Source organism: Lepidochelys kempii, chromosome 5 (assembly GCF_965140265.1).
Source record: "Lepidochelys kempii isolate rLepKem1 chromosome 5, rLepKem1.hap2, whole genome shotgun sequence".
In the NCBI taxonomy this organism is placed as follows: Eukaryota; Metazoa; Chordata; order Testudines; family Cheloniidae; genus Lepidochelys; species Lepidochelys kempii.
The window spans coordinates 61901193-61917737 of record NC_133260.1 but is presented as its reverse complement, the minus strand read 5'-3'; the positions used below and the strand labels follow the sequence as shown (position 1 = coordinate 61917737).

Below are 16545 nucleotides of genomic sequence, written 5' to 3'. Positions count from 1 at the left end.
TTGATAGAAGTGCTCTGATGGAGCTGGATACACTCCGATGCATCACTAAGAAAAAAACTGAACAGAAACACTTCATACGTCATTCTTTTTCCTCACCTCCCCATCTCCCAGGCTAGTTCAAACTCAGTAAAAAAAATTCTGAGAGTATTCGAGAAGGGATGAAAATAAAGATGGAAGTGTGGCTATGAAGAGACTATTGCATCTCTATGACTGAATTTTGGAAGCTTCATTAAAATGTATCCTCAGTATTTATATACAAACTATGTGAAGAATGTAATGCTATTCAACACAAATCCTATTACAAAATGTCTTCCTACGTACAACATGTAGTCCAGTGGGGTCCTAATTCTAATTTGGGCTCTGGAACACTACAAATGCAGAATAATGAAAGCAACATTGTTTACTCTCACTTTATCTACCAGTATATGAATTACACAGTTTTGCTGTTTAATTCTTTCCAGCACACTGTTCAAACTTTCTAAATAAAAATAGGTAAATAATCACATGAAATTGAGATGCAGTAAAAATATTTATTGTTTTGTTACAAAGTGTTACATACTAAATCTAGAAATTGTAAATTTTAGTCAAAGAGAAAATACCATTCCATAACTTATGAAAATATCAAAAGCTGAATTTCAGCACATGCCTTAGTAAAATAAGTTATTTTCTCCTAAACCTTTTTCTTACCTAGTTCACCAAGATCTAAAGACGAGAGCAGAGACTCTCTGTCCTGGGGAAATTAATGTTTCTTAGGACAGAAGACTTCCTATGTTAGCCTCAATATAAGTCTCATACTGGATTGACATAAGTGTACATGTGTCATAAACAAACATGGAAAAAAGGTGTGTAACAATATTGTTAACAAGATTCGCTAATAAGGTAGAGGTCTAGTCTCTCCTCAATATGTATTCAAAGCAGTTATAAAAGAATAGATCCTTGAATACTACTATACTATATATTAAACTGATAAGAGGTGATAATCCTACCTCAGGAGAAACGTGCAAGTTATTAGCAGAATAGCTTTCTTAAAATAGACTTGATTGTCTATACAAAGCCCAAAGAGAGTTACTTTCCTAAACTAAATTTACTGGTTTTCCTTTTCTAAGCTATTTTAATATTTCCACATCTTTTAGTTGTTTGAATCAAGTTTTCAGGAACTTCCTAATTTTTAATTTAAACCAATGCAAAAATATTATACATGTAAAGTTGTCACATATATCAAACTCAGTGGTGCTTTGACTAACTTCTAAATATCATCTGTGGATTTCTGAATTGTACCTAAGTAACAAGATATTGTTAGCGAAACCTATATCTAAGGCATAGATTTTAAATTTAAAAAGCACATTTCTAAAGAAAAACATCCATTTGTTATTCTGTTTGTGTGGAGAAATCACTCATTTTCTCAAATTATCACATCATTCTGGGCTTGACCCAGTGTCTCGACCTGATATAGGTAGCATAATAGGGGCACCTGCAAAGAATGGAAAGATATTTTGTGTTTGAGTAATTAGCAAGTTATAAATCTGTGTCTCTTCACATTGCTTGGCCTCACTATATAAAGTGTTTGTGGATGATTAACACAAAAGACTAAAATAAATATACAATACCTTAAAATATTCTCTGATCTACAGAAATGGTCCATATTTCCATTTTACCTTGTTTTTTTAAAAAAGCTATTAACGGGAAAAAGGATTTATGAAATCTCCTTCATGAAAATAAATACCACTACACTGAGTTATTGGCAAAAAATACTAATGTAGCAGATCAGATTTTCAAAATATTAAAAATCTAGGGCCACATGCAATATGGGCAAACATTCACACACAGAATTTGTATATGTAGTTACCATGACTGCACATGTGAATTTAATATTTGTGCATACAAACACCAGTTAAATGATTAAACTGGCCACCTGTATGTGCAGATACTGTGACAGAGCATGTTAAGTACTGGTAATTGTTCATGCAAATTAGACTTACAATTCTGTAGCCATTTTTGCTGATGGCCTTAAGCTTTCAAAACTTCAAAATTTGTCATTCATCCAGTTGATCTACATCTAGAATTTTTAATTTCTACAGTAACAGATATAAAAATTAGGAAATAAGGCGGTACTTAAATCTTTTTTACATTTTTTAAAAATTATAGGTATATATTGTTTCTACTTTCATGTCTGACCATTTTTATTCCATCTTTAACATCTCTTTTTCTCCATTGTAGCAGACTCATCTGTTTTATTCCTTGTAGGAGACAATGTGCTATTCCTAGTTCCATCACTGACTAGCAATGTGATCTTGAACAAATCTCAACCCCTCTCTGCTTCAGTCTTCCTCATCTGGGAAACAAAGATAATAATGCTGCTCACATTTATAAAGCTCTCTTAGATCCTCAGACACAAAGCCATATATAAATACTATTAATTAACATTCCTATACTGAGCTAACCTTCAATATTTGGAGCCAGAAGAGTACCATTATTTTTGTCCCAAAATAGGAAATGCTATCTGGGCCTCTAAAACTGCACCAGAAGAAAATCCCCTGTGATTCTAGTGTGTAATTCCCAAAAGAATAACTGTGTAGAGATTCAAAAAAACTCCTCTTTTTTAACAGATAAGCACTATAGGTACTAGTTAATATGGTGGGTCTCACCTTCACCTGGCTGCAATTTTTTCTGCAGGTGCCTTTAAAATGGCTTATCCTGCCTTGTTTTCAGGACTAAAACTTTTTCATTAATCTTCCTTTTTTACACTGTCCCTCTAGGACCAAACACTGACATACCACAAATACCACTCCCTACAATACAAGAATAGCTGGCTAAAGTTGAACCTAAATAAGATTGTGGTTTTGCTGGTAGGCAGAGGGAACCACTTAGAAGAACTTGCTTCCTGTATAAAACTCCTGTTATTGTAGAAATCTATCCTTCAATTGTTAAGATGGTCTGAGCCTGGGGCTCCTTTTGGACTCAGTGTTACTGAATGTCTATTCACCAATAGTTGAAAAAAGCCACTCACTGTGATCTATGCCTCACCAGAATATCCCACAAAATTATGGTGATCCTATTTAAGATCTCCAGGCTTGATTATTTTGGCTCATATCAAAAAATGAATCCACACTACCTGAACCAATCCAATTAGTACAACATGGAGCATACCAACTGCTTAGAAACACAGGTCACCATGAACACATTGGGCTAATGCACCACTCTGCAAAGGCTTCCCATTGAAGAAAGTTGAGTTCTAGGTTTGTCCTGTTAGTCAAAGCTCTCCATGGAACTGGCCATGCCTACCTCCTTCTTTATGAATATTATCCCCTTGGCAGCTGGGTTCAGCTGAAATGATTTAAACTGTCAACCAACGGGGGAAAGTTTGACTGTGGGAGACAGAACTTTCCCAGGAAAGTTGCCTACTCTATGGAATTTTCTCCTGCAACAGATAAGGATGACTGTTGACTTCATAGCTTTCACAAGAATACAAAATTTCTTCTTTGCCTTCACTTTCCCTGAATTTCGTCACACACAGATATATAATATTACCACACAATAACAGAAAATGCCCTAAAATTAAACCAGCTTTTTCTCCTACAGGTTGGGAAGAAAGATTGTTATTATTTCTATTTTTAAATGCAAAGGAGGCGCTCACACAGTACAATGATGGGGCCATATAAACACCTAGCTAGAGAGAAAATACCAGTTCATATGATTGTAAGGGCAACTTATACAGGGAATAGTTATAAACTTAACCCAATGTTTTGACAATACGCTTTACCGAGCAAGCCCATAAATATGTTACAAGGATTGTGTGATAATCCTAGGCTAAAATAAGCAGGTAGGGTGGGATATTCAAAAGCGCCTCAGAAAGCTGGGTACCCAACTTCATTGAAAATCTCACCCATAGGTTAAACAAAAGATTTACAAAAGTTAAAATGTTTTCAACATCTCATCTAGGAGTTGAAACCACCACTATTGCAGCAAAGAATCCTTAGGGAAAACAGGTTGAAGCTAAACAACAGAGACCATGTCTACACTGCAAACTTTGGTTGACGCAAGTTACATCAGCATAAAGCTACCACTGTTAGTACATCACTCGTGCATGCATACATGCCTCCTTGCACAAGTATTGCGCATCCTCATGAGTGCTTGTGTCAATACATGGTAGGTATCTCAGTGCAACCCACTACTGCCCAGTGCACTGTCTTTTGGGATGTTTTGGCAATGTATAGTGGGGCAGCAAGACGTCAAGCGCGGTGACTGGGGGTAAGGGGCCAACTTCCCAGTTTGCAATTGTTTTCATCCCATCCATGCCATGTCATCTCTATCCCATAATTTTCATGCCTTTTCCCCCATGAACCTACGCAGCCCTCCTCAATGTCCGTTTCTGACAGAAGCATGACGCTTGCAGTTCTGCACTATTGCTGTAAGAATTGTGAGCACAGGACACATGATCTTCGCAGAGCCGTAACACGAACCAAATAAGCAGGGAACACAACAATATCTTGGAGCACAGACTGCTCTGGGACATAGCAAGAACCAATTCAAAGTTGTCTGTTGCTGGTGTTCAAACTGCAGGTGGTAGAGCACCACTTCTGGAACCAAGAAATGAGCACTGACTGGTGGGATCACATCATAATGCAGGCTTGGGATGACGAGCAGTGGCTTCAGAACTTTTGAATGCACAAGGCCACATTCCTGAATCTGTGTGCCGAGCTTGCCTCAGCCCTCCAGTACAGGGACATCAAAATTAGAGCTGCACTGATGGCGGAGAAGAGAGTAGTGATTGCACTGTGGAAACTTGCAGTGTCAGATTGCTACTGGTAAGTGCAAAATCATTTTGGAGTTGGAAAATCCACTATCATGCAAGTGTGCAAGGCCACTAATCATCTCTTGCTATGCAGGACTGTGACTCTCAGCAATGCGCAGGACATACTGGATTGATTTGCAGTAATGGCATTCCTGAATTGAGGTGAAGCAAAGATAGTATACATATCCCTATTTTGGCACAAGCCCATCTTGCCACAGAGTACATCAACAGAAAGGGCTACTTTTCTACAGTTATGCAAGCACTGGAGGACCACTAGGATCTCCTCACTGACATTAACTTTGGCTGGTCAAGGGAAGTGTCTGATGCTTGCATCTTTAAAAATACAGGACTGTTCAGAAAGCTACAAGCAGGGACTTTCTTTTGTTGATGATGTTGAAATACCAATAGCAATCCCGGGGAACCCAGCCTACCCCTTCCTCTCCTGACTCATGAAGCACTCCAATAGCACCAAAAAAAGATTTTGCTATTCGCTTAGCAGGTGAAGAAAGACAGTTGAATGTGCTTTTGGAAGACTGAAGGGATGCTGGTGTTGTTTACTCACAAGACTGGATCTCAGTGAAAAAAAGACATCCCAATGGTTACAGCTGCCTGCTGTGTTCTGCATAATCTCAGGGAAGCAAAGGGGGAAAAGTTTCTGCCAGAGTGGACTGGCAGTCTGCTGAGTTAGAACAGCCAAACACAAGGGCTATCAGAAGAGCTCAACACTGAACCACACATCTCAGAGAGGCTTTGAAGAGCATTTTAACAGTGAGCCAGAGTCATGTGTGGTGTACTCTGCTCTACCTGGCCCTGCTGTTTTGGGGCCTGTTAGGAATTGTGTGGTGTACATCTATGAATATAGCACTGTCTATGCATCTCTTAATTTTGTGGTGTTTGTTGTACATTTATGATTATTACGCTGTTTGTCACTGATCCTATGAGTTGTGCCACACTGTAGAGTAACAATTAAGTAGGTGCTTTCAGAATTGCTGGGCACTCTGAAGCATGTATTGTGAACTAAAAGATTATTTTCCAAATAATATAATTTTATTCAGTAGCAAAACCAGTGCAAAGAAAAATCTGTGCAATTTAAAAGTAAATACATTAAAACTTAATAAATTAATGAAACAGAACAACCAGTGGAAAGAACATTCCTGTCCATTAATCTACATATACAACAACCATGGCTTTCACAGATCAGTTTATGGGATTGTGGTTGTTCTTAATGTCTGCTGGGATAGAGTGGTAGGGATAGGGATAAAGCCCCTGATACCACATGGAATGTAGGGTGGGAGGGCATAGGGAGGTGCTGTTATGGAGTTTCCCATGGACTGCAAAGGAGGGCAAAACTGGGATTGTTGTAACTAAATCCACAAGTCTGCAGTATCTCTGTTTGTTGTTGGAGAAGGTCCATTATGTCTTGGTGCATTTCCCTCTCCTTCTCGTCTCTGCTTTTTCCTTCCCCAGGCTGTCTGTAATGTTCACCCTCCAGACCCTTTCCTCAGTCTCACGCAGCACTGGCTTGCAGGATCTCATTGAACACATCATCCCAAGTCCTCTTCTTTCTCCTCCTTCTCTAGCTCAGGTGTTCCTCAAGTGCGGAGGCGAGAACCTCTCTGCGCCACAATAGCAGCAGCTGCAGATAAAACACACAGAGGTACCACTGTCAATATAGTTACAACAGGAAGTGAAAGTTAAAAATCAGAACCCCCTTCTCTTGCATCCCTAAAATTTAAAACAAGACGTGCGTATTGACACTTTTGCTTCAGAGTGCTTGTGCACGGTGCCACTCATGAGTCAGCCATGGTGAGTATGGCCCACCAAGGGTGAAGAAATGAGGGAATTTTGCTCAGTTGCATGAAACTGAGTATAGGACAATGGTATTAAATACTGGCACCACTGTCCACAGGAAGTGGTGATTTTAGCGGATCTCTCACTCCTGATATAACAAAGGCGCAGAAAGCACAGCTGCTGTTTACTATCTGCTGCTAGCCTGTGTACTACAAGGGTGCCTGCTGAAGTTATCCCTGGGTGGCATGGGAAAGTGTCATACCACAAAGGAAGCAGTAAGGCTGCCATCCCTAGAAACCTTCAGGAGAGGATTGCAGAGTACCTCCATGAAAGTTTCATCAAGATCTCTCATGAGAATTCAAGGGACATCCCTGTGTACATAAACTGCTCCACATGCCCCCACTGGCCTAATTCTACAAGAGAATGAAAAGCAGATAACAACAATACCTGTCTTTGTTGTACTCCTACTTCTTTTAGTACAAGTAAATTAATGAAAAGTCAGTAATTGTGCCATGTTAAATTGCGGGCACCAGCAGTACGTCATTGTAATGGGAAACTCATTTACACACTTTCCCGAAGTTTCTTCCCCTGCATCAAGCTCACCCATGCTCGACTGCTGGGACTGACTGGACTGTGGTGGAGTCTCAAAACAGGTCCTGGCGCCCCGCATAGGTGGAGCTCCCTGGGCGCACATCCCCCATCCTCCTCCTAGTTGTTCATGCCAGGGACCTGTGGCTCCACAAAGGTATCCATGGTTATGTGTGGGATATCAGTAGGGTCTCTGACAATTATGGCATGCAGCTCTTTGTAAAAGTGGCAGGTCTGCGGGTTAGCACCAGAATGACTGCTGGCCTCTCGATATGGCTGACCCATTCCTTCTCTTTCACACAGCACTGCAGCTGGCCTGTCGTACTCCTTCTCCTGCATACCCTGTGCAATCTGTTCATAGATAAACATGGCTGGTCCATAGCTGTGCTTACACAGCCTCTTCTCTCCACAGGCCCAGGAGATCCAATATCTCCTGTCTATTCCAAGCTGGAGTGTGTCTGGATCACGTGGCCGCCATGGTCAGCTGCATAGTTGCGTACAACAATGGGAGAGCTGGTAGGTATGCTCTCCAGCTGGACAAACAGGAAAAGGCATTTCAAAATTTGCAGGGTTTTAAAAGAGAGGGAGGGTCTTTCAGTCTCCATGACCCCTGGACAATGGCATTCACAATTGTGACCAAAGAGGTCAATGTCAGACACTGTTGAACAGCTGCTGGAGGGCTGTTAGAATCCATGTAAGTAACGCAGTGTTTACACTTGCGCTGCGTCGACCTCAGTACATCAACCATGGCTTAATGCTGCTCAGGGAGGGAGTGCTACTGCATTGCTGTAACGGGGCACTTACATCAGTAAGAGACAAATTTAGGTATAGACACATGCACATGCGGCTTACGTTGACCTAACTTTGTAGTGTAGACCAGGCCTGATTGACTCCTTATGCTGTCCTATGGTATATTTCTTAATCCCTTTAAAACATAACAGTAATTCATTATTAATGAAAAGAGTATTAGCAAGTGCATTAGAGAGTATAGTAGGACTCAAATGTTTATTTTCATCCCTGCTACAGTTTTAATAGCCTGCATGTAATTCCCGCCTGTGATTCTCCAGTCTATGAACACTTTGTGAATAATCAATCTTCTGGTTACATTACTATGCAGTGGCATTTCTGGGAGTTGATATAATTCCTGTAATCTGCAAGCTGTTTCAGGTACATACTGGAAGGCCATCTGTGCATCTCAACAAAATTGCGTTCTTCCGCTAAAAGTAAATAAATAGTATTAATGTTAAACGTGTATATACACACACACACATACACTACAAACTGAAAAACTTCTAAAAATTGCTTTAAACAACATTAAGGGCACACAAACCCATAACAGAAGGGAGCAATAAAGTTAAGGCTGAAACTCTGTCCATTGCGCCAATGGTTTTTTTGCAGCACAAACTGTAAAAATCAACTGCCTGAATACCCTTGTTGTTGTGCTAGGCATAAATAAGTTAATTAATTTTAAATGAACATAGTATTCAGAAAAGATATCAAAATGACAGTCCTGGAGACAAATCCTCTATCCACAAAAGAGAAACAACATAGGTAGCAACAATGCGGAACACTTTCTTATGCAATCACAACACACAAGGAATAGTTCGTTCTCCACTCCTGACTTCCTATACTGAGAGTGACAACAAAGGGGATATGGATACATCTCTAATAAGAATTGAATTTAAAACTACTACTCAATTTTACACAGATCACCAAAAGCCTTCTAATAGTGACAAAAGGGTAAAATAAGACCTATTGCTGAATTTCCTTTTTGTTGCGGGTTTAGCTTAATTTTTTTCTTTTTTGTTTTTGTTTTTTGATTTTGTTAGTGATCTTCCTAAAAAATAACTTTTTTTGAAACACAATTTTAGGTCATCATAATTAGGCAAGATACATCCTTCCTACTAACTCAGTGTCCCAGCATTTCCTGAATCAGATTGCATCAGAAGATGTCCACAGCCAATTTTCTTGGGTTAGGGACAGGCAGAATACAGATGTCAGCAGTGTACAATAGGGCCATATTGTGAGAGGTGCTAAGCTAATACAACTCCCATTAATCAGGCAGGTGGGTTTCTACATTTCTCTTAAAGCAAACTGGGTGGGTACACCTCACAAGGTTTGGCTTAAAAAAAAAATTATATATAATTTACCTCTTCCACTTCTATTTCCTAAACCAATTTGACTGACTACTTTGTCACTTGGATTTACTTACATGAATGAAGTGCCATTTAATCATTTGGTTTCATAATACGCTATATCACCTACTGAACAGCGCTATAGAGATCCTAAATTTTTTCTTTAAAAATTTTTTATGCTTCTTATGTGGTGTTTAAATACCATGTCCTTTGAATCAAGATTACAAGTTGTTTCCATGTATAAAATAAACACACTTAAGTACATCTCTCCGAAGTCTTATTTATCTCCTCATATGCTCAGAAGCAGCATTACTTAGCATTAATTCTTCAGTCCAAATACAGTGGAAAAGGTTGGGTATTTTTTTAGTTTTTAAAAGACTAGAACTGGTTAACTACCTGAAAGATCTTGAAATTCAGGCTTTTGACTGAAGATGAGGTAGTTAGTGGCAATAAAATGAAGGAGCCAAGTTGAAAGGCAGTCAGAGTTGTGAAACTGCAAGGAAAAAAGGGAAGTGAAACAGAATACAAATAGTGTTCATGACTAAAACAGATAAAAGATAGCAGAAGGAAAAAAGCAGAAGTCATAATTTAAGATTTCCAGTGTCAAAGTAGCAGCATAGCAAATGAAGAATGGTATCCATGGCAAAAATAAATGAGGGAAAATATAGCACAACAATCTGGCAACAACATACAAATTCTCAGAACGTCAGGTGGAAGTAAATGTACTACCATAGGGATAGGCAAACTGTTTCACGTTAACAACAGGGCATGGTGCCAATTGTTAAAAACTGCTGTTAAAGGCAACCTTCCTTAGCTGAGGTAAGTGTTGAAGCAGCTGCTTAGACCCCTCCCTCCAGTGATAAATCTCTGATGAAGAATTACAAACAAGCACAGGTGCTACTACTGCAGCTGATCTACTATTAAATTAAGGGAAAAATGAGTAAGAGATGTCATAGGAAGAAGCTGACTTTAATAGTTTTTTGAATCCCAAATCTGTGTGGGAATGATGAGGGGATACTCTCTCTGAACAGTTACTGAAAAACAGATGTAATACAGGAGAATTTTAAAAGAAAATTACAGTGTATTAAAAATTATATTCTAATTATTACTTCTATTTACAAAAAGAGTAAACTAAAACACAAAGTGTTTGAAATAGCAGCAAACAGGCAGCAAACAGGTAGCTGCCAGCCACCATGACAGTCTCACAAAGCAGACTAGGACTGAGAAAATTCAGGTCCACTTAAAAATCAAAGTTGATATCAACAAAAAAAATTTTAAAGAAATTCCATCACTCATACATTACATGTCCATGTATGAGCAATACATACCTTGGCTTTTCTGAGCAAGCTAACAACACTGAGACTTGTAGACGCTAATTCCCTACTAGGCATACTCTGCAGCTGTGTGATGATATAAAGCTCACAGATATGCTGGAGTCTGGATACCTGGTACATCTCAGCACAAATCAAGAGAGACATGGCTTGCAAAATACTGGCTGGTGAAAAAAACAAACACGACTTATGGTTAGCACAATCTCACTGGCAGGCTGATCAAAACCAGTTTTACAGTAACCACTTAAATTTGCTTGGAATAGACACAAAATCGAAGTGCTGCTGATGATCTTATGTTTCTGTATTGTAGTTCACAATTTTTGACAGGTGAACTCTATTTTAGCAGAAAAGTATTTAATTTTAAAAAGAGTGACCACTATTTCATCCTCCAAAAGAATGAGCTAATGCAATATGTTGTTATTAAACTTTCCTATGTTGTCAACTGTGCGTCAAATATTGCTGGCCTCACACAAGTGAGCAGTCTTCAGTGAATTTAGGATTTGACCTTTCAATTTATATCATTTTGCTGTGTGTAGAAAAAATTGTTTTTGTAAAATTATGCAAAGTTTCATGAAAAAAACCAGACATAATATAGCAAGGTCTTTCTCTTTTTTTCAAACAGTAAAGTACAAGGGTAACATTTAAGCAGGTAGTGTTGGACAGAGAGATGAAAAATAAAAAATAAATAAAGAGCATTATTTTTTAAAAAATAATTTTCATTCATGTCCTCTAGGTGGAGTCACTTGAAATATTTAAGTACTACAACGTAAAACTTTCAAAAATTCCTTATGACAGTTTATAAAACCAAGATTACTTTAACCAAAATCTGTTTTGGGGATTTATTCCAGCTCAGTGTAGTCATCCGGTTTTGTTATAACTACACTATGAGATTAGACAGATTTAAGCTTTAAAAAAAATGAAACTTGACAAAGAGAAACAACTTTGTACTAACCTGGAGCTCTGACTAGAAAGAAATACAGTTTAAATATTGTTTTGATCTAAAAAATGGCCTCCAGGCATTGGAATGGCCTTGAAATGACTTAAAATTTAATTTTCAGTGTGTTACTTAAGTAGAAGATGAATAAAACAATTTGTAAATTCTTTCTTTACTTCACCCTGATTCCATTATAAATACATTTCATTGTAATGATACACTAATGCATCATATTTTGATAACTTACAAAAAAAATAAAAAGTTTTCCTTTTTAAAGGGGAGAGAACTTCATTTTCATGTTGTACCTCAGAAAGTTACACCTAAGACAAAAAAAGTTTCTAAGAAATATCTTTAGCCGATAGAAATCCTTAACCAGAAAATACACTTTTACTAGTGAATTTAAAGTACCCGGTAATGCAAAACTCTTCCCAGTGTACTTTGTTTACAACGCTGTCGTTTTGACACAAAACGTGAAAGGATGAAGCTGTTAAGAATACGACTAGCAACTTTTCACTTAATTTTTCTATTTTGGCATTACACCTGAATACTAATTTACAGAGAAGTGTAAAACTTCAATCCTTCATTCAGTATGTTGCAGAGGCAGGGAAATGAAAAGTCACTGGTGTATCTCCTCCCCCTTACTTCCCCCCTTTACCCCTCTATGCCCAAAAAATCTGGGGGCAAAAATATGCCTGAAGTATGCAAGGAGTTAAAGGATATAAGGATATTTTTACATTTGCCTACCTGGACAACAGGAGTCAGTGTACAGATACTCTAGAAAGGAGAGGAAAGTATCTTTGGAAACCCCATAAACTGGAACCAGAAAACTATTTGCTTCTATATAACTTCCATTAAACATAGCTGCCATTACTTCACAGCGAGCCACTAGGACTGCTCTGTGGGCTGGTACAGTAGCACCTGTCAGATTTAAAACAAAAAATTATGACATTTATTACTGCAGCCTGCGTTCAACACCAGTTTTGCAAGTTAGAGAAGTACTTATCACTTCAGGCCAGATCCTCAGCTGGTATAAACTGACATCACTCCGCTGAAGTCAATGGAGATATGACAATTTACACCAGCTGGGGATTTGGGCCATTGTGTCTTCTGTATGCAAGTAAAAGGCATGTGTAAGGATTTGCACTATACCCAAGTAGTTCCCAAGTTGACTTCAGGAGCATCACAGCTTTGCGAGATCTAAAGCTTTGTGAGATCACATTCAAACACACTAAGGCAAATCATCCAAGGTGGAATGCCAAGAAGTCAATGGAGTTTCAGCAAATACGAATTTAGCCCAAATTAAATGAAATAGTTCACATTTCAGTAAATCTGTGATGTTTTATAATAATATCTACATATTATCTCATTATCTCATATGCGGCTTTATTATTTAATATTTATATTACCTACATGGCCTCATTAGGGCAGGACCCCATTGTACTAGGTGCTGTATAGTCCTTTCTTTGAAAAGCTTATAATCAAGGCCCTGATCCTGCAATTTTTTTGAGTCTAGGTGAATTGCTGCACCTGTGCAGCACTGTACTAAAGGGAATAGGCTCCACAGAAGTGCAGCAATTCACCCATATGCAAGAAGTTATAGGATCAGGGCCTAACAAGACAGATAATGTCTGAAGGGTGGGGAGGAGTTATATAGTCAATATATAGAATTTTCACAGAAGTACATATATTAGCATTTAACTAATCTGTTTAACAATCTTCATTTCCCTCTGAACCTAACCATCACTAATTGACTGATTTCTTATAGCCATCAGTAAATGGTGTTTGCTTTCTGTTCTGTTACGATTAATCTTTGCTTATATTTTCAGATTATCTAATTAGCACACATTAAATTCATTGGTACACCTATAGCATATATTTTATATCTATACATACACATATGTAAGAGGTGCACATTAAATAAAAGATATACTACATAAAATTATATAAAAATATTTGCATACATACACACATTCAGTATTTAGGAGATTAAATAACCTTCTGTATTTTTTCAGCTGGGAGCCACTGTATTTGTATAATGTTTCAACAACACTTACTGAAGTACCAATACTTTTGTGGTCTAGGTGCCCAAATCCTGCAAACTCAATGGAACTGCTCACATACTTAATGTTAAGCACATACGTTTGCAGGATCATGAGCAAAGCCCTGTCACAATATATAAAAATTTCTTAATTGCACAGTTTAACTTTTCTAACTGTCCTACTTAAAAAATCAAATCAATTACTACAACGGTGACTGGAAAATTAGAGTAAAACTTACTCTTTGTGAAAATAGTAAGTAGCCATTTTGGTAATGGATGGCATGCTCCTTTGTAAATGTCAATTTATACATCAGTGATATTTTCTTGGAAATATGTAGTGGGTGCTATTGTTTCATCAGCTTCCCACAAGGAATATCCTAAGAGCAGAACTTAGAACTAAACTGTTGTGTTGCCACGTTTTGCATTAGTGTTTTGTTTTCATTATCAAAGGTCCTTTTGTTTTTATTGCATACTGAAAACAACATCAGAAAAAAATCCCCTTTCTCTGTGCACCCATTTTTGAGGGATTAAATCTTCATATTTGACCCTGGGTGTTTCAAGTTGAAAACAAAATAATTCAACAATTGTCTAGTCTTTGGAGCGAGGTTTTTTTGCATATGGGGTAGGAGTGGACAAGTCAGGAAAATTGTTAGTGTTCAGATAAGTATTTTGTTTGATACTGATTTGCAAAGCACGCCCCAGATGTATCATTATTTTTTCCATGCAACTGTTCCTTTACTGGATAAGTGCATTTAGTTCTTGTGAAAGTTATCTAGAGTATGCCATTACTTTTGTGGTGCACACACATTCTTCAGAGGCAGTGAGAAAACAGATCCAGTGATTTGGTCCCTTTTTGGGCTTCTGCCAAGGAATACTTACAAATCTTCATAAACAATCAATCCTCCTCAGTTAACAGTTAATAGCCTTTCAAATTATCCATTCAATTTTCTTAAAAAGGTCTCCTGTATTGTATTAAATCATAGATGGGCAAACTCTCTGGGCAGCTCCAGTAGCATGAAGGGACTAAAAAAACTGGCTGCATTCCCCCAAGCCAGGTTTCTCTCAGCAGGCATAGAGGCTGCACAAAGCAGAAAGCTGGTGATAGAGGAGCTAGCCTGTACTCTTCACAGTCACTTCAATAACAATCAAGATATTCAACATTAAATATTTTAATTAAGTCTTCACTATTAAGAGTGCTAGAAAAATTATGCAAATTCTTTTAACAGGTTATTTTTAGCAATTTAAATCTGTTCATCTTCAAGATCTGTATGACATCCCAAAGGAAAAAAAGTGCGTAAAAAACAAGTTACACCTACAATAGATACAGCAACATAATACAAACAGCACACTCCTCACTATAAAGCAAAACCTTAATCCCAACATCACCATACATAACTGTTAGACACCAATCAAAGAAAGAAGTGTATGATGTATTATTTTCCATTAAAAAGTATGAGGGGTGTTATTTTCCAGGATAAGTTCAAGTTTTGTGTCCTAGTGCTTTTGTGGGGAATGTGGTGTATGTATAGTATTACTGTACCTCTTGGTGGCGTATGGGATTTTCATAGCGGGGCAAAGTCTATGAAAAGTACGAATGTAACGTGTCTGGAGTGGTGTACGTTAAAATGGATACCTGAACTGGGCATTACCTTATTTTAAAGTATTTGGATGGGCTGTTTTTTTTATAAGCTAATAACTGGCTTTTAGAAAAGTTTCTTTTTTCTGTGGAAATTTATTGGAAAGTTATACGGTGATCATGGATCCTATGCACACCTACCACAACACATGGTGTACCTTGTCTGTGCACTAATGCCCCAAAAGCAACTATGTGGGTGAAACCAGACAATCACTGTACTCTCAAACTAACTCACACAGAAAAATTATAAAAGACAAACACTGTTTCGCACCATATCACGTCTCACAAAAGCATCACTCCATATATGACCTCTCAGTCCTCGTCCTTAAAGGAAACCTGCACAACACCTTCAAAAGACAAGCTTTGGAGCTTAAATTCATAACTTGGCTACACTCTAAAAACCATGGCCTTAATAAAGACACTGGATGTATGGTTTATTATAACAATCTGTAATATGCTACTTCCTCTTTTTTGTTCTATGACTATATGGTTGTTAATGGGCCATTTCCCCTTGAATGGTCCCTGTGACAGGGTGCTGACCAGGAATTGCTGAGCCAGCCCTCTGTCACTCCAGCTCCAATTAAGGGAGGTGAATTGGAGCGGATTAGAGGAACCTGAGCCTGACTGGCAGAGGTGGAACAGCTGCCAGGCTGATTAGCCTGAGGCTATATACAAGCTCAGAGGGAGGAAGGGAGGGGAGTGGGAAGCCAGAGAGGTAGCTATTCCCTCCTGGCTGCAAGAAAGAAAAGCCCTTCAGGCTGGAACCCCCAGCGATATTTGGTGAGAGGCGGTGGGTTTACATTGTGTAAATAAACTGCACCAGTGACTGCTGAGTCAGAAAGTCTCCGAGTGATTTTTGGAGCAAAGCAGAGACAGGACCAAGGGGGACCCTGCTATAGTCCCTTATATTATGTGCTAACTGTTTATGCTAACCAATCTTTTCCACCTGTGATGTAGCACTGTTGCTCCCAGGATATTAGAGAGACAAGGTGGGTGAGATAATATATTTTACTGGACCAACTTCTGTTGGTGAGAGAGACAAGCTTTCAAGCTTACACAGAGCTCTTCAGGTCTGGGAAACTTACTCAGTGTCAGAGCTAAATACTAGATGAGATTGCTGTGCCACTGTAGCGTTTTAAATGTAGGCAAGCCCTGAGTACCTTTCCCAGAGCTGAAGAAGAGCTTGAAAGCTTGTCTATTTCACCAACAGGAGCTGGCTCAATAAAAGATAATTACCTCACCCACCTTTGTCTCACTAATATCCTGGAACCAACATGGCTATACCATCACCACAAACTAA

The 16545-nt window shown here is 38.4% G+C and overlaps 1 protein-coding gene across 7 annotated transcripts in view; it reads right to left on the bottom strand.

The window, feature by feature from the left end:
- Positions 1-516: 516 nt before the first annotated feature.
- Positions 517-16545, bottom strand: part of RHOBTB3 (Rho related BTB domain containing 3) — a 73861-nt gene continuing 57832 nt past the window's right edge. For 2 of the 7 annotated variants that reach the window (XM_073344538.1, XM_073344541.1), the window contains 5 exons: positions 12316-12489; positions 10635-10801; positions 9703-9799; positions 8277-8388; positions 517-1471 (listed from right to left, as the gene is read on the bottom strand). In XM_073344538.1, the coding sequence (XP_073200639.1) occupies positions 1411-1471; positions 8277-8388; positions 9703-9799; positions 10635-10801; positions 12316-12489 (611 nt within the window). In that variant the 3' untranslated portion in view covers positions 517-1410. Of the gene's footprint in view, positions 8389-9702; positions 9800-10634; positions 10802-12315; positions 12490-16545 lie in introns of all 7 variants that reach the window. The other 5 variants (XR_012158973.1, XR_012158971.1, XR_012158972.1 and 2 more) reach the window with 5 other exon arrangements.